The 26254-nt window shown below is 51.8% G+C and overlaps 4 protein-coding genes across 4 annotated transcripts; 3 read left to right on the top strand and 1 right to left on the bottom strand.

Annotated features, from left to right (window-relative positions):
- Positions 1 to 405: 405 nt before the first annotated feature.
- Positions 406 to 5343, top strand: SPACA6 (sperm acrosome associated 6). The gene is made up of 9 exons (XM_059487236.1): positions 406 to 574; positions 1100 to 1171; positions 1489 to 1557; positions 1702 to 1725; positions 1812 to 1889; positions 2354 to 2457; positions 3693 to 3846; positions 4553 to 4697; positions 5250 to 5343. The coding sequence occupies exons 1-9, from the start codon at positions 406 to 408 to the stop codon at positions 5341 to 5343; spliced, it is 909 nt and encodes a 302-aa protein (XP_059343219.1).
- A 1989-nt stretch (positions 5344 to 7332) lies between these two features.
- LOC132082627 (fibrinogen-like protein 1-like protein) lies at positions 7333 to 9811 on the top strand. Its single transcript, XM_059486979.1, has 3 exons — positions 7333 to 7524; positions 8018 to 8146; positions 8714 to 9811. The coding sequence occupies exons 1-3, from the start codon at positions 7521 to 7523 to the stop codon at positions 9340 to 9342; spliced, it is 762 nt and encodes a 253-aa protein (XP_059342962.1). The 5' UTR covers positions 7333 to 7520; the 3' UTR covers positions 9343 to 9811.
- A 1169-nt stretch (positions 9812 to 10980) lies between these two features.
- LOC132082523 (fibrinogen-like protein 1-like protein) lies at positions 10981 to 14438 on the bottom strand. Its single transcript, XM_059486828.1, has 3 exons — positions 14361 to 14438; positions 13207 to 13329; positions 10981 to 12022 (listed from the first exon to the last, which is right to left on the bottom strand). The coding sequence occupies exons 1-3, from the start codon at positions 14365 to 14367 to the stop codon at positions 11382 to 11384; spliced, it is 771 nt and encodes a 256-aa protein (XP_059342811.1). The 5' UTR covers positions 14368 to 14438; the 3' UTR covers positions 10981 to 11381.
- Positions 14439 to 17202: 2764 nt separating this feature from the next.
- Positions 17203 to 24758, top strand: LOC132082796 (fibrinogen-like protein 1-like protein). Its single transcript, XM_059487223.1, has 4 exons — positions 17203 to 17314; positions 19460 to 19603; positions 21905 to 21967; positions 23710 to 24758. The coding sequence occupies exons 1-4, from the start codon at positions 17311 to 17313 to the stop codon at positions 24342 to 24344; spliced, it is 846 nt and encodes a 281-aa protein (XP_059343206.1). The 5' UTR covers positions 17203 to 17310; the 3' UTR covers positions 24345 to 24758.
- The last annotated feature ends 1496 nt before the right edge of the window (positions 24759 to 26254 follow it).

Raw genomic sequence — 26254 nt, 5'->3', positions numbered from 1 at the left:
AGGTGTGCATTCCTCTACTCAAGAGTACAATATAGAGGAGAGGCAGAAGAATCTCCTCAGGACATACAAACACCATGTCCTGGACAGTCCCAGCCATCTTTGGCTGCTGTCACTTTGGGCTCAGTTCATCCTGCTCAAATGTGAGGCTTACACATTCCTTGCTGGGTTCTGCCCACACCTTTGGCTGGTGTGAGGTCAGTGTGGCTAGCTAGAGTGTGGCCTCCTGCCTTACCTGGTTCCATGGCGACCCAGGTGCCCAGGTTCCACCTTGGAACCCTGCCTTTGTCCAGGGAAGCCAGGCACTTGTGTGCTAGGTTTGGGGTCATGGGGTGGTGGTGTTGGGCCCTGATGCTGGTGTTAGTCCCCCGGCACACTAGAAACCTTAGCTTGTGGCTGTGGGTCTTGATGTCCTGCCTCCCTGAGGTTAACCCCTGCCTGCTCTGCTTTGGGCCCCCTATTCAGCGGGCACGGCTTTGCCATGAGATTACCGGGGCCTTTGTCGATGAGCTCAGACATAAAAAATGCATTGAGGCCATTGTTGAGGCTTCTAAACCACTTGCCTCTGTCACTGTAGGTATGTCATGAGTCCCTAGGGACACCAAACCCAACAGGGATCCTGCCCAAGGACCTCTGTCCTGACTGAATCCCTGTCCCTCCTTTCCACCAGGGACGTCCATCCCAAAGGGGATCCTCACCCTGAACTGCAACCCAGAGCCCTCTGGGGTTTCCCATTTCAACCAAGACCCTCACACTGACATTGAACAAGATTCCAGGAAGCTGGGGACCCTAGGGACCCACCCCAGACAAGCTAAGGTCTTCTCAGTCCTGATTTGGCCCCTAGGGACTTTTGGGAATCCCAAACCTGCCTGGAACCCTGAGAATCCCACAACCGTGACCACTGGGGACACACTGGGGGCCCCTGGGGCCCTACCTAAGACCTTAGGAATCCACAGGGACACCGAACCTTTCCCAGTATCCCTTAAATCTTGTTCAGGACTTCAGGAACCCCCAGAAACCCCCAGATCTTACTGAACCATCCCATCCCTGAAACTCCAACCCTAACCCTGTACTGATTCCTGTGTCCCTGTGCTGGTTCCAGCGTCAGGACAGCGTGAGGAGCTTCGGGAGATCGTCATGGATGCCATGTTTTCTCTAGAGGAGCGATGGAAGAGTGAGCAGGCTGAGGGACGTGGGACATGGGGCAAGAGGGGTGGGATGTGGAGGCCTTGAAGGGTGATGGAGGTGAAATAGAAGATATATGAAGGTCTAGGAGCTGTAAAGGGATATTTGGGGAATCCTGAGGATACATGGGTTTCAAGTTATACAGCTTCTTGGGGAGTTTGAGGGGATATTTGGGAAGGTATCTCACTTCAGGAGGGATATATGGAGTCAAAGTGAGTTATATAAAGGATCTCTGGGGTCTGGGAAAGGTTTATGGGGACCAGGGGGAGGGCACATTGTCTTACCTGCACATTTGGGACACGCCAGAGTCCCTGAACAAGTCTCTGGAGGAAGCTGTCAACAGAATCTGGAAGAAGCTGAGCGAGCTGGAAAAAGGTATGGGGCCACCCTGGGAACCCCTGTCCTAGAGAAACTCCCAGGGACCCCATCTGGGCTGGACAAGGGCTGAATCCTGACAGCTCATTACAAGGATGTGGGTCCCCAGTGATGCCCAGTCTAACGCTGCTTCCTCCCCACCAGTTCCAGCCTGTGTCCCACCCTGTGGTGAGTGCCCATCCTTCTGTCTTGCCCTCCCCTGTCTCCTCGTACATCTCCCACTTCCCTGGGACCACCAAGTCTCTCTTTCCCAGGATTCCAGCCAGCTGCCCGTGTGTTCCAGTGTGCTACCTGCCGCTTCGTGGACTGTCAGTTTGCCCTGGACTGCCCAGGTATGATGGGGCCATGAGAGGCTGTTAATGGTAAGGAAATCTTCCTCAACTTCCTCCCATTCTTAGGTTATATTTGTGCTACTTTTTATGTTTGGGGGCACTTGAGTGACTCCAGTCACACTTCTGGTACTGATTGAGGTCTAACTTTGCTTTTAAAGGTCTAAGCTAGAAAAATGCAGAATGTGTGCTCAGCTAAGGTGGTCATACATTGGGGGCAGGTAGCTTTTGGGATGGAGGTGTCTTCGGTATTATAATGAGATTATAGTGAGCAAAGTTGATCCAGAAGACAGGATTTCACCACAAGAATCTCTGGGGACTCCCCATGTTTCTCACCCACGGTCCCACACTGAGTGCACCTGCCCGGGTGTACACCTGCCAGGAGTCCCTGCAGCCAGCCCAGGAGCACCATCATGTCTGTCAGTGCATGTGCAGATGGGAGCTCACGAGCCCGTCAATGCTCCCAGTGCAGGACCTGTGGACCTACACAGATGAAACCATCGTGCTGCGCTGCACTGTGCCTTTCCACATCCCGCCCGGCGTGCCCGTCACCTGGATGTTTGCCCCAAATGTGAGTCACACATGGTCCTGCAAGGGTGTGAGCAGATGTATGTTCTCAGATCCATGTGTGCACGTGTAGAACCATAACTTCACAGGATGGTTTGGGTTGAAAACAACCTTAAATCTCATGTCATTCCAATCCCCTGGAAGGTGTGGACGCCTTCCACCAGACCAGGCTGCTTCAAGGCCCAACCAACCTGGCTTTGGATGCTTCCAAGGATGCCACATTTTACCTGCACAACCCGTGCCAGGGTGTTGTGGGCAGAGTGGGAGCTTCAGACAAAGTTTGTTAAAGAAGCCCTGCTGCTGAATCTGAGGGTCAGAAAGGATTCCTTTGTGTATTTAAACTCTTTCAGAGAGATGGGTTCAGATGAAGGTAAATCCTTCATTAGCCTCAGAATATGGCAACAGTTTAAATCTTAGGAATTATTTTGGCCCAAAAGTCCTAATGATGGCAAATCAGATATATTTATAAAAAGGAGCTATTTAGTGAACAAATGAACAGGCAAAATAGATGAAATATCTTGCCCAGAATTACTTATTACACGGTATAAAACTAAAAGAACTACTAATAGATTACAGCATAACACAGAACAGTGCACTATATCAAGGTATCTATATTAAAGCTAGCAAAAGAAATAGTATTGAATAGGAGCCAAGTGTAGCTTTACCACCAAAATGACAATAATGTACACAGACTCCTTCACTCCACCCCTGGGGGATTAACTGGGAAACAGGTGTCCCTATTTATGTGAGACATTCCACACATTTCCAGGAAAACCTATAGAAGCCTTCTACTTTGCAGAAGTTTGCTGTGGCTTTTATAGTTGTAAAGTGACTTGCTGTCAGTCAGAAATCCAGCTTATCTTCCATGTCTCACCTTGACAGAAAGATGTTTATTGGCAGTTGGGAGATGCCAACCCAGTGGTGCAAAAATAACTCATTACAAGACAGATTGTCCTGTTTGAGTTATCTGACTGGCTAACAACAGATAGGCTCTTGAGGGGTTGAGATGCTCTGCTACACAGGGCCTCACCACACTCACAGGGAAGAAGTCCTTCCTGCATGTGCAGGAGGTGACTTTTGTGTGCACCCTGGGTGTACATGCACGTGGGATGGGAGCTGTGTGCACAAGAAGCACAAAGGGGACACGTCAAGCACATGCAGGACACATGTGCCTCTGTGTGTGCAGTTCTGTGTGCCCGCTGCTCTGGGCAGTGCTGATGGGTCCCCCCTGTGCCCCAGCTGCGCACACAGGACATGGCACTGTTCAAGGAGCTCAAGGGGAATCCAGCGAAGCCCTTCAGTCTGACCATTGAGGAACCTGCTCCAGGAACCGTTGCGTGTCGCCTGGGGGAGCAAACCAAGCCCATTATCCGCAAATTCTTCTACCTCAATGGTGAGCCCAGACCCCTGAGAGCCCTGGGGCAGGGAGCAGGGTGGAGCAGAGTGGGACCTGGGACACCTGGCTCCATGGGGGGGTGAACAGGGTGCCAGGATGCCTGGTTCATGGTGGACAGGTGGATTAGAGCATGTGTTTATCAATTCTGGGATCTCCCAGTGCAGGAATAATGTGCTCTGATTCCATGATTTCAGAAGGCTGAAGAAATGCTTTATTAAGCTATAGTATGTTACACTAATACTATTTAAAACTATACCAAAAAGATACCAAAGAAAAACCCATGACTGTCTGGAGACAGTCACAGCACAGGTTTAACTTAATTAGCTAATCAATCTAAACAACTCCCACAAGTGTCTAATTAACAAATGACTCATAGTAAACAATCTCCATAACACATTCCACATGTGCTAAACAACAAGAACAACAAATAGAGATAAAAATTGTTTTCTCTTCTCTGAACTTCTCACTACCTTCCCTAAGAAAAATCCTAGAAGAGAGAATTATGTCTCTCTCTGTTCAGAGACTGTGAACACCACATGTGCTCCCTGGTGCCTGACTCCCCTGGGAGCGTGTGGGGTGGAGCAGGGACCCCCAGCTGCCTGGGTCACTGGGGACAGAGAGGTCTGTGGCTGGAGCAAGATCTGCAGGGATAGCTGGTCCCTGGGTGCAGGGCCCATGACCTGAGGGGGCTGGGTCTCCACAGTATCAGAGGGAAGCGTGGAGGAAGAGAAAGGACTCCAGACTCTGTTCAGCACTGTGCTGAAGTCGGATGACAAGACACCTACCCACATACCATACCTGGGGCTGGCTCTGGGTTTTGGCTCCATGGCATTAGTTCTGCTGTTGGTGTGAGTACTCCTGACCTGGTGAATTATACTCTGAAAACCCCCATGCTTCTGGAGCTCTTCTCAGACCAGCTTGGGACTCCCTATCCCCTCTGCATTCTCAGTCCCTCGGGATTCCCTGCAAGTACAAGGGGACCCACGTGTCCAAGGGTAGGCCAAAGACTGCCAGGACTCCTAAATTCACAGGACCTTCCATGTCTCCTGGGGCTCCCTTTGCCCTCTGGCCCATTCCAGGATCTCCCCCTTGCACCCAGTAGCACTCCAGGCTGCCTTTACTTCCTCCAGATTCCCTAATTATCCCTGAAACCCTACAACTTTCCTTGGTTTTCCCTACAACCCTTGCTGGCCCTTTTTGGATTCCAGTTACAATCAGTTACCCCAGTAGCCCCAGGATACCATAGCTTCACCCTTAGGCCCATCACTTGCTCCAAGGACCCCCCAGTTGCCCCTTGAGCCCTCCAAATGTCCAATGTGTCCCTGTCCTCCCTACAGACACCCTGATGGGAATAGGGTGTCCCCCCTGCTCCCCTTTTCTCCATTCCTCCTGTCTCCCAGGGCCAGCTGGCAGTGCCTCAGTGTCCGTCAGATGCGCCGCAGACGTGGACATCAGGGTACCCAGGAGGATTCCAGACCCCTGGATTCAGTCTAGGGCACTGTAGCACATGGATCCACCCCAGAGGACCAAAATTTCTGCAATTGCTTTTCTTGTGCTAGTCTTAAAATAGAAATACAGAGTTCTGAAAACCTGGATTATGCTTGTGGTAGAAATATTGGGTACTTGGGCTTGCAGACATTAAACCTGGGTACTGGGCAGCATTTCCTTTCCCTGGGTGGGAATTCCAGCTGCAGCTGGAATTGCAGAGCTCTCAGTGGTGGTGATGCTGCAGGGTGGGGGAGAAGGGTAGTAACTTGACAGACTTGCTTTAGAGCTGCTTTAAATTGGGCAAGAATCAATGGGAGTGGTTGAGAAACACAGGGGATGGGTCCCTTGGCTGCCTCTGACTCCAGCAAGGGCCAACACTAGAACAATGTGAGCAAAATTGGTCAAAAATTATGGTATCAAAGTGGGGTCTCAGGGCAAAAAGAGGAGGGGGAAGCATCTCTGCTTGCTTGAGATCAGCAGATGGACAGTGTCTCACCTTCTCCCCTGAAGGGATGCCTCTGCTTGAGCTTCACACCTCCAAGTGTATTGGAGCAGACCTGGGAATGGTTTGTGTATATAACTGGGTCAATATATATTTATAGCTAATTGATCCTGTTACTATCTTTTCTGTCATTAATACGTGTTAACACTCCATAGTGCATTTATCACCAACATCCTGAATCTGCTTTCCTGTTCCTTCCCTACACCATGCTATTTGTGAACCTGGATTGTGTGAGTTCTTATTTGACTGGGCTAGACCGTGCTGGTAAACTGCACTATGGGGAATTTGTGATCTCACAAGCTCCCACTGAACACAGCCAGATTTATTGTGCCAGATACTGTATCAGATTTATACTTTTGTGCACTGCCTGCCCCCGCCATTCTTTCTGAGTGCTTTAAAACCAAACTATACCTTTGCATGTTTCCAAATTCTCTCTGTTCCCTCTGAGTGCTCCTCTGGATCCCCTCTTTCTCATTCACTTCACTTACAATCACTCTCAGATGCACTCCATTCCTATTCAGATGCTTTCATATCCTTTTCATTCCCCTTGTTGTGCTCTCTTAGAACCCCTCTGTTGTTCTCCTTGCACTAACAGATGTTGCCATTTTTCCCCTTGTACACTCTTGTGCCCTCCATTTCCCTCTGTGTGCACCCAGATCTCGTCTGTTCCACTCCTTGAGTACTCAGATCTCCTTTGGTCCTTTCAGCATCTCTTTAGTGCTGACTTTTCTCCCCTGGGCAAGCTCACGTCCTCTTTTGCTCACCTCAGATTCCCTCTGCTGACCTCCATAGATGCTCAGATCCCACTGTTCCTTCTGTGGGTGCTCAGTTCCTATGGGCTCCACCATGATATCCCTCACCACCCCTCTGTGCCCACTCAATCCCTTGTTTTTCCTCCAAGCATACTTAGCTCCCCTCTGTACATGCTCAGATCCCCATTGCTGCTCTCCATCCACCTGTTTTCACTCCAATCCTGGGCAGATGCTTTCCTCTCACCCTGCATGGCCACAACTGTTTCACCTGCCTTACAGAAACCTTTCACCAGGCCCTTCAGCTGCTTCTTTGCAGGGCAGGACTGTGTCCCACTGAGAAGTCAAGACTTCTCCTGCTTCCCCCAGATACAGACCCCTCTGCCAGTGTCATGCACCCCAGAACATATCAGCTGCTCCAAACACTGCCCCACAGCAGTTCCCCTCCATGGGGACCTTGGGGCTGCTCTGCTGCCCCACCCCAAGCCAGGCTGGGCTGGAGCACATTAAACAAGAGCCCCTTGACCTGGCAGCACCAGCTGCAGTGGTGGGAGGCAGGGACAGACCTGTGTTTGCTCTCCACCTGGCTGGGCACTGTGGCATTCAAGTGTTTGCTGAGCAATGCTCTTCAAAGTTTGCAAATATGCTGTTCCTTGGGGAAATTCCATCCAAGTCACTCAGCACTCACAGAAGAGACCATTCCAAGGATTCTTGCTGGCACGGGAATTCTTTCCTTTGCAATCCAGAACCACAGGCACCTCCAGCTCAGCTGGTGTTTTCTGCAGGCACAAAGGAAACCAACCTGATCTCCTGCAGCAGGAAAGGGAGGCAGGACCCACTCAGCCCGCCCAGTGCAGAGGGCACTACAAATCCCTCTGTGTGCCCGGCCAGTGCAGAGCTGTGCGCTCCAGAGGGCATTTCCACAGGGAGCAATGGGTGAGTACAGGGCTGGGAAGTGGGCACTGCTTGCCAGCAATGGAGAGGGCAAAGGGAGGGCAGCTCAGCCTCGGGGAGAGGCTCCATGCTCTGGTTCCTGCACACTGATGGGCAGAGCAAAGCTAGGGCAGCTCAGCAAGGGAGAGAAGACTCCATGTTCTGCTTCCTGCACTCTGATGGGGAGCAGTGGCACCGGTGCCCTTTAGGGGCATTTGCCCCCTCTGAGCACCAGCTGCTCATGCCCTTGGCTCAGGCAGTTGTTGGCTGCTTTGCTCTGCCCAAAACTACCCCGTGTTTGACTTGTCCACCACTGATCAAGGGGAGAGGGCAAGTTGTGACCCCTCTGGTAAGCTTTGCAGCTTGCAGGGAGCAGCCTGATGCTGCCCAGCATGTTTGGTGCCCTCCTGCACCTCACAGGCTCCTGTTAGTGTGGTGTTGGTGTCGTGGGAGGGATGGTCACATTTCTTCTTTTCTTCTTGTCTCTTTCTACCAGCTCAGTCTCTTCTGCTCCTTGCTTCTCTGCTCATCTTGGCTTCACCAGGCCATTGTGTGCACACACAAAGCCTAAACACCTTCAAGAAATCTCCCTCCAACTCTTCATTGAGTGCTCTGAAGAGAACCAGTAGGTAACATCCCTTGGGCACCTGGTGTTGTGTGCATGTGTTCAGCCAGCTTTGGGTGGGGCAGGACTGTGCACTGTCCCTTGTCCTGGCCCTGCTCCAGGATGGAGGATGGTGAAGGTGTGCCCAGCACAGGCTGCAGGGCTCTGTGTGTGTGTGCACTGTGCAGGCTGGGAAGGGTGGCTTTGTGCTTGAAGGGATTGTTTTTCCCCATTCCCTGAGTCACAGGCAGGGGCTAGATCCTCCTCACCTTCCTCCCAGCATGGCTGTAGTGGCACAGCCCCTTTGTCAGGAGACCCAGGGGAGCCCACTGGTGCCCGTACTCAGTCTCTTGGACTGATATCAGCTTAGCTCAGTCAGTCTGGAGCCTTTCAGTGGGGCTGATTGCTACTGGTCTTCCCTATGAAAAAGGAACAGAGGGTAGACATCAACCCACTCTCATCTCCAGACCTCTCTGGGCTGGGAGAGCTGGTTATCCCCCACGTGGCCTGGCCACATGAATCTCCCTCCTGCCCATGGTCTTGTCCTGATGCCCAGGTTTTGTTCTGTCCCCCTGTGTGCTGCCCCAGCTTGGCCCAGGGACTGCAGCGAGGTTCTGGCTGGCAGCCCCAGTGGTGTGTACATCATCCAGCCCACGGGGCTGCACCCCATCATGGTGTTCTGTGAGATGAGCGGGGCAGACGGGGGCTGGACCGTCATCCAGAGGAACCGGCGGGACACGGACATCACCTGGGCCGAGTCCTGGAGCACCTACAAGCACGGCTTTGGCAATGTGCACGCTGAGTTCTGGCTGGGCACTGAGTACATCCACCAGATCACCAGGCAGAAGATGTACCAGGTCAGGTTTGTCATCTGGGATGCTGCAAACAACATGAAGTTTGCAGACTACAACCTGTTCAGCCTGGATGATGAGTCCCAGGGCTACCGGCTGAGGCTGGGAGCACACTCGGGGACAGCAGAGGATGCCATGGATTCTGACAATCCCAGGAAAGTGCATAACAACATGAAGTTCTCCACCAAGGATCGGGATCAGGACACTTACAGAGGGAACTGTGCCTCACGCTATGGGGGTGGGTGGTGGTACTCAGCGTGTTACTCTGTGCAGCTGAACGTCAAGGGGGGGCTGACGTGGGGCAAGCTGTGCAAGGGGACCTGCAGAGCCTCGGCCATCCTCATCAAACCAACCCCACACCCCTAGAACTCCACACCCCTCTGTCCACATGCAGCACATGGCCCAGCCAGTGCCCTGCTGGGGCCCATTTGATGATGAGGCCTTGGGGGTGAATAGGGATGCTCCTCTATATCAAGAACTGCCTTGCTTTCCTCCTGTCCTGAAAAGTAGCAAAGCTCCTGGCTCTGTCTCTGGCCATTCACCTTTGGTGGCTTATGGGGGGAATATTATTAGAATGCATCTTTATAAACACTGTAGTATCCAAGCATGTTCCTTCAGGAGAGAGCTCTGTGCTCAGAAACCTAAACTCCTCCTGATCGGCATGGTCTTATGCTCTTTTTGCTTTGTGGGTGCAGATGTTTTCAGCAGAAAAGTAACCACCATCACCAGCTAACCTGACCTAAGCTATACTGACCCCAGGGCAGGCCATGTCCACAGCACATCCCTGCTGCAGTCCATGTTCATCCTGCAGAATAAAATCACTTTCAGACCTGCAGTGTCCTTCATTTATTTGGGAACTCCTTGCAACTGCTGCCTGTTTCAAGATTCTGGATCAGCTTGGGTCTGTGTGGAAGTGGTCTGGTGTGGTGATAACCTTGTGCACTGGACAACTGAGCAGTGGACACGGTACCTGTGGTGTGATGCTGAGCAGAAGGAGGATAATTGGCTGCTGTGCTGTTGTCTGGCAGTGCTGACAGAGCAGGTGTCTCACTGGCTGTACTCATAGATCCACAGAATATTCTGTGTTGGAAGGGACCCACAAGGATCACTGAGTGCAGCTATTCTCTTTCCAACAGAGACCCAGGAATGCAGCTCAGCACCACTCAGGGCTCCCTTCTGGCTGGAATGTTGTTTACCAGGAGCCCCAAGCCCTTGTTCAGCCTCTCCCCTTCTGTTAGGCTGTGCATCCAGGCTGGAGCACCAATGCCTTTTTAAGCCAGCAGCCACATCTCTTAGTCCAGAAGTGCTGCTCTCAGCTCAGCTCCAGCTGGGAAGCCTTTCTCAGCCAGCAGCACCCTCATATCTCTCTCCATCTTCCCAGGAAGCAGTGCTGCCCACCTGCAGGTGCCTCCAAGGCTGCCAAAGAATGCTCCTTGGGAACTTGACAGCTCCTCAGGAACAATGCACTGCCACAGCTCTGCAAGTGCCCTGGGACCTTGGTCACAGATTTTGGCTCCAGAGTCCCATGGTGTTCAGCATTCTGAGCCACAAAACCTTCCTTGAGCTCAGCTTTCCTTCCACAGAGGGAGGAGAGGAGCTGTGGGTTCTTTCAGGCCCCAAGATCAAATTTCCCTGCATCACAAGGGACCTTCATAGACACATTCCTTGTCTGCAGCAGGGAATAATGGGACCGACTGACCCACATCACTCACACCCTCAGGGAGTCCACTGCCCTCTCCACACTCCAGGCTGTGGTGGTTTCTTCTCTTTATCAGCACAAAGCAACCACCCAGCCATGAACAGGGGCAAACTGTGAGTGAGGGTTGTGCATGATCAGGGCTTTGCTGGCCCTGTTGGCTGATTTTAGCCTTACAGCCACAGTCCAGGCTGGAACAAGCCATTGAAAGGAGTATTGCCTAACACAGTTTCCCCCAAGTCTGCCACCCTGAAGAGTGGGCAGAGTGACCCCCCACACCGTGTGCAGGCAGACATGAGGCAGCACAGTCTGGCTCCAGGGTTTATTGCAGCTGATTCCTCCCACCATGGATAGCAGAGCTGTGGGGTGTACGGGGCTCAGGGAGGGAGCAGGGCCTGGGCAAAGCAGGGGTCACCGACTGCAGGGGAAGGGAGTTGGCACCGTGTCCCCCTCCCCAGGATGGGAGCGGGTGCACCCACCCCAAACCAGTGCCCGTGCCCCAGTGCCAGCCAGCATCATGGCACTGGACAAAGCTGCCCGTGTGCCCAGCACTCTGGGTGATGGCTCCTGAGCCCCAGGGCTGCTGTGTTTTGGCTGGTGAGGGAACAGGAGCTGTGGGAAGAGCAGGATGTGCACTGGGACTGGCATGGGAATGGGGCACCGAGCTGGGGATGGTGGCACCCCCACACTCCCAGGGGGCTGGGCACGGTCAACACACATCTGTGGGTTTGACCAGGATCAGGGAGGACGCACAGTCACCTTTATCACAGAATCCTGGCCACACAATGTAGTTTTTGGCATTGAGCAGGACGTTCTGGCACCTGTTGTACCACCACCCCCCGTAGCTCTTGGCGCAGTTCCCACTGTACTGGTCCTGGTCCTTGTCGACCGTGCTGAACTTCATGTTGTCATGAATGCCCCCCTTCTTGGGGTGGTAGAGGGTCAGGTAGTCATCCCCATCTCCAGAGTGCCTGCCCAGCCTCAGGGGGTACCCGCTGGCCTCGTTCTCCACTCTGAAGATGTCGTACTCGGCGTAGTGGGTGACGTTGGCTTTGTCCCGCACCACGAAGCGCACCTTGTATGTGCCCTGCTGCGTCAGCAGGTGCAGGTACTCGGTGCCCAGCCAGTAATCGCTGTGCACGTTGCCAAAGCCGTACTTGTAGGTGGTCCAGGATTGCTTCCACGTGAGCTCGGTGTCGTGGGAGTTCCTCTGCACCACGGTCCAGCCCTTGCCCTCGGTGTCCATGTCGCACCAGACCACGCGCGGGGGGGAGCGGGCGGGCTGGATCACGTACACCCCGCTGGGGCTGCCCTTGCGGAGGTGGCTGCAGTCCGGGGGGAACGCTGGGGCTGCAGCGGCAAACAGGGGATGGGGGACAGAGAAGGTCTCTTGTTGGGTTGTGATTTCAAGGCTAACCTCAGGCCCCTCCCCTGATAATTCCCTCCCAGGTGTGTCACTCACCTCTGCTTTCCATCCCTGACCCCTCCCAGCACTGTCTGTCAGTCCTGGCATTCCAGAAGGGCACTGAGTGATTGGCAGATCCAAAGGATGCCCTCTACCCCTGGGGGGCATTGGGCCATCCAGGTGTCCTTTGGCCCTCCCCTCCTGTCCCTGCTTGGTGGCTCCCTGCCCCTTCCCTGCCCCTCTCCCCAGGGTTAAAGGAGCAGCAACCACGGGCTCAGGGAGTTCTGTTGGAGCTGGTGCCGCATTCAGAGGCCTGAGGGCCAGAATAAAGCTCTGGATCCAAACCCTCCATCAGAACCAGCTCCTTTCCTTCACCATCGCCTTAAAGCTTCTCTGGCAGAGGGAAACCTGAGGAGCAGGTTTATGTTTTCCCTGGGACTCATGGCATTGGATAAGTAGGCTTTGTTCTGCCTTGGTCTTATAGAGGTCTCTTCCCCCAGCTTGTTATAATTTATCTGATCTCTCATGACTTACTAGCCAAACTAACTAATTTGTTTTTCTTGGTTTGTGTCTGATGGGAGACAATTTGCTGCGGGTAATTCCAATTCAACCCATGAAACTCTGGGGTCTTGCGGGTACTGTAATCCTCCCTTAAAGGGAGGAAGAGGATGTTCCTAATCCAACAAGACCTAAACAAATACCTAGAAGGATCTCTCCTAGAACTGAGCCTCGAAAATATGGCACAGCAACCCCTCCAAGCTGTTTTGGCACAGCAACCCTTCCAAGCTGTGGTGTTTTGGCACAGCAATGCTTCCAGCTGTTTTGGCACAGCAATCCTTCCAGCTGTTTTGGCACAGCAACCCTTCCAAGCTGTGGTGTTTTGGCACAGCAATCCTTCCGAGCTGTGGTGTTTTGGCAAAACCCTGTTGGTTTCAGTGTGGACCCACCAAGGGGTGAAGGTGACGTGGCAGCAGCCAGGCTGTAAAGCCCTGACTCAGGGGTTGTGTGTGTGAGGAGCTCCTGTGCTGTGCACTCCTTTGGGTGTTTGCTCCCCTTCCCTGGCACAGAGCAGCCCTGAGTATCCTGCTCTGCCCCCCTGTGCCCCCCTGTGCCCCAATCCCGTACTCACCGCTGCGGGGGCTGGCCGCGGGCACGGCGGGGCCGGCGCTGGCACAGAGCAGCAGCGTTGCCACCACCAGGGTGGGCAGCAGGACAAGGTCCCGGTGCAGCCAGGGTGTCCCAGCCTGGAGCCCTGGGGAGGAAAGTGCCCATCACTGACGCTGGCAGGGGGTGATGAACAAATCACCAACGGGATGGGGCTGCTGGGAACGTGCCTTGAGCTGATTCCTGCATCAGTCTCATTACATGGTTATGACAATGGGAAGATGCCACCAGCTCACATCCCAGGCAGCAGACCAAGAACTCAATGTTACAACTCACTTTATAAATTTTTTGACCAATCACGTAAAGCAAAAGCACACTGACAGTAGTTCTATCCAACGACTATAAGCACAGGTACCTTTGGTTAAACAATGTTGGCTTATTTCAAATACAATACCTGCTTGTGAGTCTTAAACACAATGCACAGAGCTCCATTATTAAGATTCAACCTTCTTAATTTCTTGCTAGATAAACTTTTCTGTAGCTTAGAGAGTTATTCTAGAGAAGTGTTAATACATAGATCATTGTTCTACTTGTATTTGCTTTTCTACAGCTTAAATAATTTTTTCTGCTGACCAATCTCATGGCTGCTGCTTAGCTCTAATCACAGTTCTGCTGTCTCTGAGGCCTGCCTTCTGCAGCTTTCCCAAACCCTCTGATTTTGTGGATTCCCACACATCACCACAGCTCCTACTTCACTGCTCCTGAGCACACAGGAGGGAATGTCCTGAAACCCAAACCTTGTTTGCTGACCAGCAGCACCCCCCGCTCCCTGCACTCACTCAGCTCCTGGGGAGATGCCACCGTGCCTGGGGCAGGATCCCTGAGCAGCCACACGTGCCACATGCACTGATCAAGCAGGGAAAGGACCAAGTGAAGCTCAGGTCTCCACATTAAGCCTCCTTGGCAGGGTGTTGGAACACCTGGCACAGGGAGCCTGGGGCAGGTACAGGCTGGCACCAAGCATGTGTGATGTTTGGTGCTTTGCTCTGGCAGCCCTCCTGCTCCCAGGGAAACTCACAGCTGCTGTCCTGCTCATCATTCCCTGCATACTCACCCCGTGAGGTCTCATTTGAGCCCAGCACCACACTGCAGTGAGGTGGAGCTGAGCAGGAAACTCACCCATCATGACACACCCAGCACAGAGCAGGAGCCAATGGAGCAGCCTCCCATCAGAGCTGGCCACGCTGCCTTTATAGGCACTGCACACACCCAGTGTGCTCACACTCAGCATTTCTAGAGGCACAAGGAGGCACTTGCAGAGTGTGGCTGGAGCAGTTTCCAGATCCCATGACGGCACAGCTGAGGGGAGGGACATGTGTGCTTCCAGCCAGAGAGTGCAGAACAACCCCTCCATGCTGAGGAGTTCCAGTTATTGACTGTCCCTGCATAAACACTACATGTGAATTGCACACTTGGAGCCAAATCCAGAGGGCTGTGATCAAAGTGAAGTGGAGAGACCCAGCTTTTTAAGGATATACAGAAACCAGCAAAGGAGGAGAGGTCTGTGTGACCAGTTCCAAGCACGACCTTGGAAAGCTGAGGACAGGTCCTCAAGAGAGGTCCCCCCTCACAACTCTCCATTGGCAGGTTTAGGATCAGTCAGGGGCTGGAGCCAGTGTCCTGCAGCCAGAGTTGCACCCCATGCTCTGAGCCAGGGCTCCAGTTCACAAACAGGGGTCTGTGGGTCCCTTTGCACTCTCCTTCCCAATCCCTGTCTTTGGCCAGTTGAGTCCCTACAGATCCACCTTCAGTCCCAGAAATGTTGATCAGGAGTTTCTCTGTCTTCTGGATCAAAATCCTCTCTGGACAAATGCTTTGGGAGGGTTGTTCTTTCTGCCAGAGGGTCCAGGAAGCTCCATAAGCTTTTCAAGTCAAATTTAAGAAGATAAAGATGTGGCCCTTCTGCCTTCTTCTTCTGTGTTGGTTTCTGATCAGACTTTTTTTGATGGCACAGCTTCACACCTGCTCCTCAGAGAAATCCAGGGTCAAGCTGAGGTTCCCACCAAACTTTCCATGCTGTGGGAATCCAGCAGTGCCACTTGCAGGCCTTGATGGACAGTGGCACCCAGACATCTCCAAGATAATAGAAAGAGTCATAGTCTTTCTATTTAGAGAGAAAATAGTCAAGTTGTAGTCAATAGTCATTAGTCAACTCCTCAAGCTGCACCAGGGGAATTTTAGATTAGATATTTGGAAAAATTTCTTCATGGAGAAGGTTGTCAAGCGCTGGAACAGGCTGCCCAGGACAGTGGTAGAGTCACCATCCCTGGAAACATTAAAAGAAATGTGGATATGACACTTGAGGACATGATTTGTTGGTGAACACAGTAATGCTGGGTTGACAGTTGGACTTACTGATCATAGAGGTCTTTTCCAACCTTAATGAATCCATGCTGCTGTGGTCAGGTTCCATCTGAACCCCTCAACGTCACTTCTGTCAGCTTGGTGAGAGGTTGGGAGCCAAGGAGGAGAGGAGGAGGAGATGATAGATGAGATGAGATGACATGAGGATGAGATGAGGTGAGGTGAGGTGAGGTGAGGTGAGGTGAGGTGAGATGAGATGAGATGAGATGAGATGAGATGAGATGAGATGAGATGAGATGAGATATGAGATGAGGAGGAGATGTCTGTCCTGCCAGGTCCAAGCACAGTGGGAAGGGCTGAGTATGGGCTCCATGTGAGGCAAACCCAGCTGGATCCAGGATCCTTGATGAAGGGACACAGGGCAGGGCTGGAAATGTGCTATGGCAGAGATGGGAGCAGTCCATCCAGGAAATAAACCACCCACAGAGTAAGTCTGAGATCCATCCAGAAAAGGTGGACAGAGAGGGGACTGAGGTCCCCCTTTGTGCCCCCAGTGTGGCTCAGATGAGGACTGGAGCTCTGGGGCTGAGTTTAAACTGAGTTTAAACCTCACAGGCCCAGGGGAAGGCCCTGGGTGTGACAGGCCATGAGGGCCATGACAGCTGTTAACCCTGAAAGGGCAAATCCCCCAGCTGGGCTGGCTGTGGGGGCCCAGCACTGAGATGTGAGGGCTGGAGAGGGGGTCTGCAGAGAACTGGAGACACAGGGTGTCCAAAAACAGGGGGATCTCTGGGTGCCTCTGGTTTGGCCTCAGTGCCAAACTTGAATGGGCTGTTTAGGGTCGGTTGTGAATGTCAGGGAATGGAGGCCCCATAACTTCTCTTCCTTTTATTTATTTTTTTTTTTTTTTTGTCTTTGAACAGACTCAAGCAGATTTTTTAAAATCTAATTTCCCTTCCTTCCCCTTTTCCCTGGCATGGATGCCTGCAGTGTTCTCAGTCAGGAGGGCTCCTGCAGCCCAGCAGCCAGAAAGATTTGAAAGAAAGGTCTGGCATTTTCTGTACACATCCATGGTGTGAGTGCTCCTAGAGCAGAGAGGGGCTCCAAGTGAGACCATTTTACATCAATGGCACTTCATGATGCCCAGAACCCCCTTGAGATTGGTGCCAGGGGGGCACAGCGGGTGTTGCACAAGGGCAGTGTGGCAGTGGCAGGGCAGGGGTGTCAGCAGGCACTGGAGTGGAGCTTTGTGAAGTTCAGGGCTCAGTTTCCCAGAACACTGGAGTGCCTCTTCCCTGAAGGGTCTGTGGGGTTCCCAGGGGCTGCTGAGCTCAATGCCAGCTCTGAAGAGAGCGATTTACGCCTGTGTTTGATTTCCATCCAGAGGTGAAGGTCACCTGGGTGTTTGCTCACCAGTTGAGCCCTGTGGAGATGCCCCAAGAACGTCATTCCCTGGGGAAACACTGCACACTGAATTGGGGTCATTTCAAAGCATTTGCTTATTGCCACCAAATTATTTGCTTTGCCCCTGGAGAAAGCTCTTCACCTGTGTGACTTCAGTGCCTGAGGACTGATCACTTGATGGTGGAGAGCAAATAAGCCCTGAGCCCTGGTCCTGCTGCCAAGCAGGGGACAAGTGCTGAGGTTTGGGTCTCATTGCCTCCACCCCCTCCCCTGCCCAACCCTATAACTTTCAGGCTGGACACCCCTGCAGCCAGGCCAAAAGCACCCAGCTCTGAGCTCCACAGGTGCCCACAGAGACAGCATGGGTGAGTGTGGGGTGGGATGGGATGGGATGGGATGGGATGGGATGGGATGGGATGGGATGGGATGGGATGGGACCTCAGTGTGTGCCTGCAGCTCACAGGGTATCCCAGCACTTTGCTGTGGGGTTTGTCCACTCTGATCCTGGTACTGAGTCCTTGTCTGTGCCTGCTCTGCCCTGGGCTGAGCCTGCATGCTCTGCTGTATCCAGGTTGTACCAGTGTAGCCCTGGAGCACCACACAGACCATTTTACAAGTTTTGTATTCACCATTCTTTGCAATTTTCAGTTCTCCAAAGAAAGTGTTAAACACTGTAGAGTAGAAAAGGGATTTTTTAGGTTTTCCTGCTGAATGTGATATTGAACAGGTACCCAGATCTGGAGGTCAGATGCTCAATAGCACATTGCTGTCCCCAGCACAGCACCCACAAGAAACTGATCCTCCTTTGCATCTCCTTCCTATGCAGAGTTTTCAGGACCAGTCCCAGGGAAGGGCTGGCAGGGGAGGGAGCATTTCTTCCCTGGGGGCCTCAAGGAAAAATACCTTTAAACATGTCCCTAAACACAAGTATATCAACACACCCAATGTTGATATACAACAGTATATCAACATATGCAATGTCTCAGTAGGAACTGAGAAATGAATCGGTTGGAGTGAAGAGTTTTTAAAAGACTTGTTGTAAAACTGTAACCAGCACGATAGGTTGGGGCATCTCAGCATTCCCAGAATGGGTTGTTTGTCTCTAGGGTGGCTGTGATTCCACACCGTGGTTCCAGGCTGCCATCCATGATCATTTTCCTCCTCAGGCATCCCAGAGAATGGTGCCAAACCCAGGTACCCCTGGGAAATGCAATAGGTGTTGGTTCTGCTAGATTTTGTACACTGAGGGGCTCACATTGGTAATCTGCCAGGTGAGCTGTGAGTGTCTCATCAGGAACAGAATTCCCCACGGGCAGGCAGCTCCACAGTGTCCCACTCTAGGAATCAGGACAAACTTTCTGTTATTCTGCTTAGCTTGAATACTGCCAAAAGTGTGCTGGTTTTTCCTAGTGCTCTGAACCAGACCAGACCAGAGCAGCTGTCCTCATGTGGAAACCTTGAAGCAGCCACACAACCAACATAAGCACAGAAAGGGCATCATTTACCCCAAACCACTCTGATCCTGGAGGGCTGTGCTGCCTCCATTTGCCATGCTGCTGGCACACACAGAGCCCTGCCTGGGGCTTGTTCCACCCCAGGGTCCTGCTGCCCACAGCCCCAGGGCAGCCCCAGCTCAAACCACTGCTGAGGGCACACCTGAGTGCTGTGTCCAGCTCTGGCCCCTCAGCTTGGGAAGGACATGGAGGGGCTGGAGCACATCCAGAGGAGGCAATGAGGCTGGAGAGGGGCTGGGAACACAAACCCTGTGAGGAACCCCTGAGGGAGCTGGGGGTGCTCAGCATGGAGAAAAGGAGACTCAGGGATGACCTTGTCACTTTATAACTCCCTGAAAGGTGCCTGTGCTCAGGTGGGGCTGGGCTCTTTCTCCAGGCAGCACTGACAGAATCAGAGGACACAGCCTCGAGCTGCACCAAGAGAAATATAGAATGGATATCAGGAAAAATTTTTTTACAGAAAGGGTGATAAAGTTCTGGAATGGCTGCCTGGGGAGGTGCTGGAGTCCCCATCCCTGGGTGTGTTTAACAGAGCCTGGATGTGGCACTGGGTGCCAGGGTTGGGTTGAGGTGTTGGGGCTGGGTTGGACTCGATGATCTTGAAGGTCTCTTGCAACCCAGGGATTCTGTGAATTCTGTGTCACGGGAGCTGGACAAAAAGGGGATCCCTCCCTCTGTGTTCACCCTGCTTGTTATGTTTAGTCCCAAATCTTGACTTTTATAGGGATTTCTGATTATGGACACTTTGGGTTTGGACAAGGTTTTGGCACTTCTTTGGTCTCAAATACCCCTACAGCAGGTACCACCACTAATGACTCCTGTGACTCCTGCTAATGTGTACAGGACAGCTCATCTAAATGAACTCATCAGCATGGGGCTCATGGCTCTGAGGGATCTCTACACAGAGTTTTATTTTCCTCTTTTACTCTGAATGGGGTTAGTGGCTTTCCAATAGAAGAATTCTGATCTCTTTCTTCCAATCCCTTCCCATGTCAGCTACCCAGGGCCTTTGTCTCCTGCTTTTGACCTGCCTGCTGGCCCTGGCAGCATCTTTTCCTGATGTTGACATAAGGAACTTGTACCTCCTCAATGGCACCATGGATGACATTATGAATGCTCCCCCAGAGCCCTCCCAACTGGGTAAGTGTGGCCCTGAAACAGGGAGAGACAAGCAAGCTCCTGATCAGTCAGATCCTACAGAGCCCACATCCTCACCAGCCTGCCCTCACCTCTGTCACACCAAGGAAGGACTAAATACTGATCTGAGAGTGTCCTACTGGAGCAAGAGTAACCTTAGGGTGCCCCTCTGCTTGCTGCCTGTCTCATCTCCTGCATGGCAGGAAGTTATTCTGTCCATAAGGGACAGAACAGAAAGGACAAATTGGCAGCAAGACCATGCCCAGAGTCTCGTGGGCCATGTGCTCTTCCTTGGAGAAGGGTAAAAGATGGTCCCAGTGTGTTTTGAAGACAGGGAGAACAGCTCCCATCTCTGGAAATCATCAGTGGAGAACTGAATTCAAGGGAGACCTCAATACAAAGAGGAAATAAATGAAGTTAATAAAAGGAAATAAATGAAGTTAATACAAAGAGTTTGGGCAGTGGCCCTGGCCCATGGCAATCAGCCAGGTGATGGCACAGTGTGTCCTACAGGTACTAGAAGCAGTGAGGAGCCCTTGAGGAAATGCTCAGGGAAAACACAGGGGCTGTGGGTGGGATGTGGCATGAGAGAAAGAGCTGATTCCCTTCCAAGGGAAGAGGAAATGTGCTTGGCAGAGGAGCTCAAGGTCCAAGTGTTTGGTTTCAGATCACCTGTCAGGAAACTGCCAGCACAGGGAGCACTGAGCCTGAACAAGGGTTCAGCAAGAACTGCAAGTCTGAGTAGAGAAAGAATGTGTGCTCTGGGCTCCACAGTGCTCTCAGGAACATGGTGTGATTGTGGGGTTGTCCTGTGCAGGGAGTTGGAGCTGATGACCCTTGTGGTTTCCTTCCTACCTGGGATATTCTGATTTTGTGATCTCTCACCCACAGCACTGTGGTGTGCTCTGAAAACATCAACAGCATGGATGCAAACCAGGAGAGACAGGCAGCATTCCAAAGGCTGACTTGGAGAGTGCTGACAAAGGGATGGGGTATGAAGGCAGAAGGGAGCAGAGGCAGATTTAATGCCTTTCAACACAAACAGGAGTGAACAGCTCCATGTGCCCGTAGTAAATGCCATGGTAGGAAACTCCTGCAGGCCATGTCACATGAGTGTTTCCCACTCCACACAGTCTCAGGTTGGAAAGAGAGTCAAAGTGAGTCAAAAAGAGTCAATATCAAAATTGAGAAAGTCAGAAGTCTGGCAGGCAGAATGTGTCAGGGCTTATGCAGAGTGCAAGAGGCTCAAGTCAAACACTGCCCAAGGGAGGAGGTGACAGTGCCAGCTGAGACTGAAGGCAGGGAGCAGTATCTGAGGATGTCACCTGAGCAGCTGCAGGGTGAATTGTCTATTGTAGAGAGGGAACAGGAGTGGCTTTTGTGATTCCATAAGCCTGTGACTGATCCTTCTGTTTTACAGCCATCAGTGGATACAGAGATGTCCTTGCAAAAGACATTTCTGCATTAACTCATTCTAAGTTTTCCTCTCTTCCAGCAACATCCTTCAAATTCCCTTTTGAGCAGACTCCTCTCCCAGCTCCTGGCACCTGAGCCAGTTTTCCTGTGTCTGCTCTCACATTTCTTCCCCCTCTCTTTAATCCTTCTTCCTCCCAAGTCCCAACTGCAGCTGCTGCACTCTGACACTCACCTTCCCAGTGCTGCCACCACCATTAGGGGTTTTCCCCTGCACAGTATCCCCAAATCCTTTCCACAAAAAAGCATCAGCCTCACTCTAACACCATGTAAATTCCCCCAAATTACCAACTTGTTGATATCTGAAATTGGTGAATTCCTTTGGAATTAACACCAGTAACAGAAAAATATCATCTGGAGAAGACTGAGCTCTCCTAGCAGGCCTTTGACATGTCTACTCCCCACACTCACTCTGTCACTGACATATTTTCTGAAAAATACTTTTGCCAGGATTTTTCTCCTGAGAAGCTGAGAAGCCTCAGAAAATAAATGTAAACAATAATTATCTGCTGCTATGGAATGGAGATGGTTCACCAACAGGTGCATCTTTGATTGGTCTCATGTGAATTGTTTTTACTTGATGACCAATCACAGGTCCAGCTGTGTGGGGACTCTGGTCAGTCACAAGATTTTATTATTCATTCTTTTCTAGCTTTCTGATGTCTCCTTTCTCTTTTCCTTAGTATAGTTTTAGTATATGATTTTCTTTTCATATAATATATGTCATAAAATAATAAATCAGCCTTGTGAAACATGGAGTCAAGATTCCCATCTCATCCTGGGGACCCTCAAACCCCTCCACACTCACTCCTGTCTCCTGTGCTACTTTAGGTGATGGTGATGGACACGTCCGGCAGGCCAGGGACATCGCCCACCACCCTCCAGTGAGCCATGGTGAGTCTCTGCCTCTCCTGGGGGTTCCACCATCACTGGGCTCACCAAGAGCCCTCAGACAACTCTGCCATGTCTTACACCTGCACTGCCAGGAATATGTGGATTTTCTCATGGGCTGCAGCGACAACCTCAGGGGACTCTGCTGCAGCTGTGTCCTGGGCTCAGTACCTCATGAGGGGCTCTTGCATGGGAAATTTTCCAGATAAAGGTGCAAACTGGAAAGTGATGCTTCATTACTGGGAAGTGGTGATTAGTCACTTTCCTATTTTCAGTACACAGTTGGATGTGACAGAGTCACTGAGCTGGCTGGGTCAACATTTGCCCAGAAGGGCAAAGATAGGTCCTGCCTGGGTGGGGACAGCTGGTGACAGAGGCACTGGAAGTGGAGCAAATTCCTTCCCAGCAGTGTGTAGGTGCATTCAGCTGTTTGTTGTATGAGGTGCAGACACTCTGGGGCATGGAAAGGCCATAAGCAAATCCAACAAGTCAGGAAGCCTCCAAAGAGCTACCTGGGTAAGGCTGGAGAGCAACAATGGCTTTGCCCTGTTGAGGTCCCAAGGGCTGATTTAATTGTTGGAGACATGGATGTCACAGCCACCCTCTCTCTGGGGCAGAGCACTAAACCTCTGTGCTGTACCAGCAAGTGACTTTGTGCCCCAGATTTGCATTTGTCTGGGGTGATGCATCATCTGCATGATACAGGCAAATCCCCGAGGCTCAGCCCAGCCTGGATGGGGTCCCTGGGTGACAGAGATCCTGGCTTGGTCTCACCAGACGTTTTCACAGTGTGTCCCCATCACTTTGAACCCTCTCTTAGGAAGATGTGAAGCTCAACTCTTGTGGCATTCACGAACTCTTTGAACAGAGAGAGACATAATTCTCTCTCCCAGGATTTTTCCTGGGAAAGGCAGTGAGAAAGCTCAGAGAGAGAGAAGGGAATTAACACAATCCTTATCCCTGCTTGCCGCTCCTGTTGTTTGGCACATGTGGGATGTGTTGTGGAGATTGTTCACCAAAAGGGATTTGTTTATTGGACTTTGCTGATGGTTGTTTGGACTGTGAGACCAATTGGATCAAAGCTGTGTCATAACTGAAAGGGTCATGGGTTTTTCTTTAGTATAGTATAGTGTAGTACTATACTACACTAAAGTAGAGTATAGTACTACTATATTATACTATATAGTATAGTGTAATATAATAGTATAGTAATAATATAATATAATATATTAATATTATATTACTATAATATAATATTACTATAATATAATATTATTATATTATATTATATTATTACTACAATAATAGTAATATATTGCTGCAAACCAGAACAATTATAATATAATATAATATAACATAACATAATATAATATATTGTCATGTATTACATTACAATTCTTATGTTATGATATAATAATTATAATATATAATATATATAATAATCTAATATTGGTATATTTAATAACATAGTATAGTGTAATATAATATAGCTTAATAAAGCAATTGCTCAGCCTTCTGAATCATTGGAGTCAGAGCACATTACTCCCACGCCCAGGTTGCCCTGATTTGATAAAGTCTTACATTGATCATGTAAGAGTTTATCAAATCATTGATCATGCAAGATTTTGGTTTACTCCTGTGAGCACATGGCAGGAATACAGCCTAGGAATGTGTGTGCAAAAGGATTCAGACACTGAAGAACGCCCCATTTTCAGGGGGATTCAATAACCATCTCTTGTTTGCAGCCTCAGGGTGGCCCAAGGACTGCAGCGAGATCCCCCGGGGAAGCCACAGCGGAGTGTACATCATCCAGCCCAAGGGGCTGCACCACCTGGTGGTGTACTGCGAGATGAACGTGACCCACGGGGGCTGGACCGTCATCCAGAGGAACCAGAGGGACACCCCGGTCACCTGGGCCGAGGCCTGGAGCACCTACAAGTTCGGCTTCGGCAACGTGCGCACCGAGTACTGGCTGGGCACCGAGTACATCCACCAGATTGCCAAGCAGAAGGTGTACCAGGTGAGGTTTGTCATCCAGGACTCTGCAGACAACCTCAGCTTCGCAGACTACAACCTGTTCAGCGTGGAGGACGAGGAGCACGGCTACCGCCTCCGGCTGGGCTCCTACAACGGCACGGCCGGCGACGCCATGACCTCAGACAACCCCAACAACATGCACGACAACATGAAATTCTCCACAAAGGACCAGGACCAGGACACCTACAGTAAGAACTGTGCCTACAGCTATGAGGGAGGGTGGTGGTACTCGTCCTGTTACTCCGTGAGGCTGAATTACAAGGGGGGTCTGACATGGGGCAACCTGTGCAAGGGGAACTGCAAATCCTCTCTAATCCTCATTAAACCAGCTTCTTATTGTTAGTGCTTCCTCCTCCTCCTGTCCACAGTGGACACTGCAAAGGCTCTGCACGGCCAAAGAGTGTGAGCCTCTCTGGAGCAGAGCGAGGAGCACAAGGGTAGCAGGGCTTTAATGAAATGCCACTTTACAATCCCCCTCTCCAACTGCAGACTCCCCTCTGCTCAGCTCCATTCCCCTGTGCTTGCCAATGATTCCTTGTTATTATGGTCATAATCAAGAATTGAAAAAACACTGATGAAATTTGTGGATTCCACATGTACCTTCCCTGCAGGAGGAAAACACACAGCCCTGGAGTTACATCAGAGTTTCCTTGCTGTCTTCAGAACTCACAGAAAGCAATGCCCCAAATTTCCATGTACTCTGAGCCTTTCTTCCGTGTTTGATAAGGCATCCAATAAACATGCTTGCTTGAGCTCATTCTTCAGTAATGACATCTGTTCTGTACCTCTGATCTCCTCCCCTGAGACCCAAGAAATCCCATGTCAGGAGCCAGGACTGGAGTCTTGAGGCTTATCATAGAATCACAGCCTGGTTTGGGGTTGGAAGGGACCTTAAAACCCATCTCATTCCAAACCCCCTGCCATGGCTAGGGACACCTTCCACTAAACCAGGTTACTCAGCCTGGACAGAGAGAAAGCCTTGAGTGTTTCTCACAGATGTAAGAAAATTAAACCCAGTTACACTGTGATAAAGGCCCTGTGACCTGCACAGCACAGGGAGGGGATCCACAGAGCAGCTCCAGCATGGATTTGTGTTGGCTGGAAGAGCAGCTCTCCTGTGCTGGGGTCAGAAGCTGGAAGAGCAAGGAGACATGGCTGTTAGAGGGGGCCTGGAATTTTTCTTCTAGGCTGCTGAATCCCTGCATCATTTAGTGACCCTGTGGCAGCAGTTCCTGGTCCCAGTTAGGCAGCCTTCCTCAGGGGACAAAGGGACTGCACAGATGTGCCATGACAGGGTGCCCTGGTGACAGAGTGTCCCAATAACAGGGTGTCCCATTGACAGGGTGTCCCAATGACAGGGTGCCCCAGTGACAAAGGTGTCTCGGTGATAGTGTGTCCCACTGATAGGGTGTCCTGGTGACAGGGTGCCACAGGGATAGGGTGTCCCACTGATAGGGTGTCCCAGTGACAGGGGCTCTGGTGACAGGATGCTCTGGTGACAGGGTATCCCAGGGACAGGGTGTCCCACGGCTCCCACCTCTCCAGAGCCAGTGGCTAACAGGGCATCAGGCTGTCCCAGGGTGTGAGGAGTGAAACCACGGTGGCAGCAGGAGGGACTGGGTGTGTGGGACGTGCCCAGAGGGTGACAGTTGGGTGACAGTGATCCTGGCTTGGTCTCACCAGACATTTTCACAGTGGGGAGTACAGGGTGTGCTCTGAGGGTGCAGGGTGCACAGAGCAGGGTGCAGGATCCGTGCCTGCCGTGGAGAGCAGGGTGCCCACAGCAGGGAGCAGGGTGTGCACAGCGGGAGCAGGGTGCTCACAGGGGGGGAAAGGTTGCCCAGAGCAGGGTGCAGGTTGTCCACCGTGGGTGAAGGTTGCCCAGAGCGGGGAGCAGGATTCTTGCAGCGAGGAGCAGGGTACCCACAGCGGGTGGAAGGTGCGCACAGCGGGTGTAGGTTGTGCACGGCCGGGAGCAGGGTGCCCAGAGCGGGGTGCAGGATCCGTGCAGCGAGGAGCAGGGCGCTCACAGAGGGTTCGGGTTGCGGGTGCGCGGAGCGAGAACAGTGCCCGTGTCCCCGGCCGGGGCGGTGCGGTGCAGGTGCGGTGCGGGAGCGGTACAGGAGCAGTGCGGTGCAGGTGCGGTGCGGGATCGCTGCGGTGCAGGAGCGGTGCGGGATCTCTCCGCGCTCCGCTGCGGCTCCTTTAAGACCGGCGGGGGCGGCGGGCGCGGGGCGGCGCGCTCGGCTGCCG

Source organism: Ammospiza nelsoni, chromosome 21 (genome assembly GCF_027579445.1).
Source record: "Ammospiza nelsoni isolate bAmmNel1 chromosome 21, bAmmNel1.pri, whole genome shotgun sequence".
Classification (NCBI taxonomy): Eukaryota; Metazoa; Chordata; class Aves; order Passeriformes; family Passerellidae; genus Ammospiza; species Ammospiza nelsoni.
This window is presented reverse-complemented; position numbering and strand designations above follow the sequence as displayed.

Coding starts and splice junctions, on each gene's coding strand:
- SPACA6 (XM_059487236.1), top strand. CDS start 406: ATGTCCTGCCTCCCTGAGGTTAACCCCTGCCTGCTCTGCTTTGGGCCC. Junction 2,458..3,692: donor CCTGGATGTTTGCCCCAAAT/GTGAGTCACACA, acceptor CCTGTGCCCCAG/CTGCGCACACAGGACATGGC. Junction 4,698..5,249: donor GCATTAGTTCTGCTGTTGGT/GTGAGTACTCCT, acceptor CCTGTCTCCCAG/GGCCAGCTGGCAGTGCCTCA.
- LOC132082627 (XM_059486979.1), top strand. Junction 8,147..8,713: donor GAGTGCTCTGAAGAGAACCA/GTAGGTAACATC, acceptor GTGCTGCCCCAG/CTTGGCCCAGGGACTGCAGC.
- LOC132082523 (XM_059486828.1), bottom strand. Junction 12,023..13,206: donor CGCGGCCAGCCCCCGCAGCG/GTGAGTACGGGA, acceptor TTGCCGCTGCAG/CCCCAGCGTTCCCCCCGGAC.
- LOC132082796 (XM_059487223.1), top strand. Junction 19,604..21,904: donor CCCAGAGCCCTCCCAACTGG/GTAAGTGTGGCC, acceptor GTGCTACTTTAG/GTGATGGTGATGGACACGTC. Junction 21,968..23,709: donor CCACCCTCCAGTGAGCCATG/GTGAGTCTCTGC, acceptor TCTTGTTTGCAG/CCTCAGGGTGGCCCAAGGAC.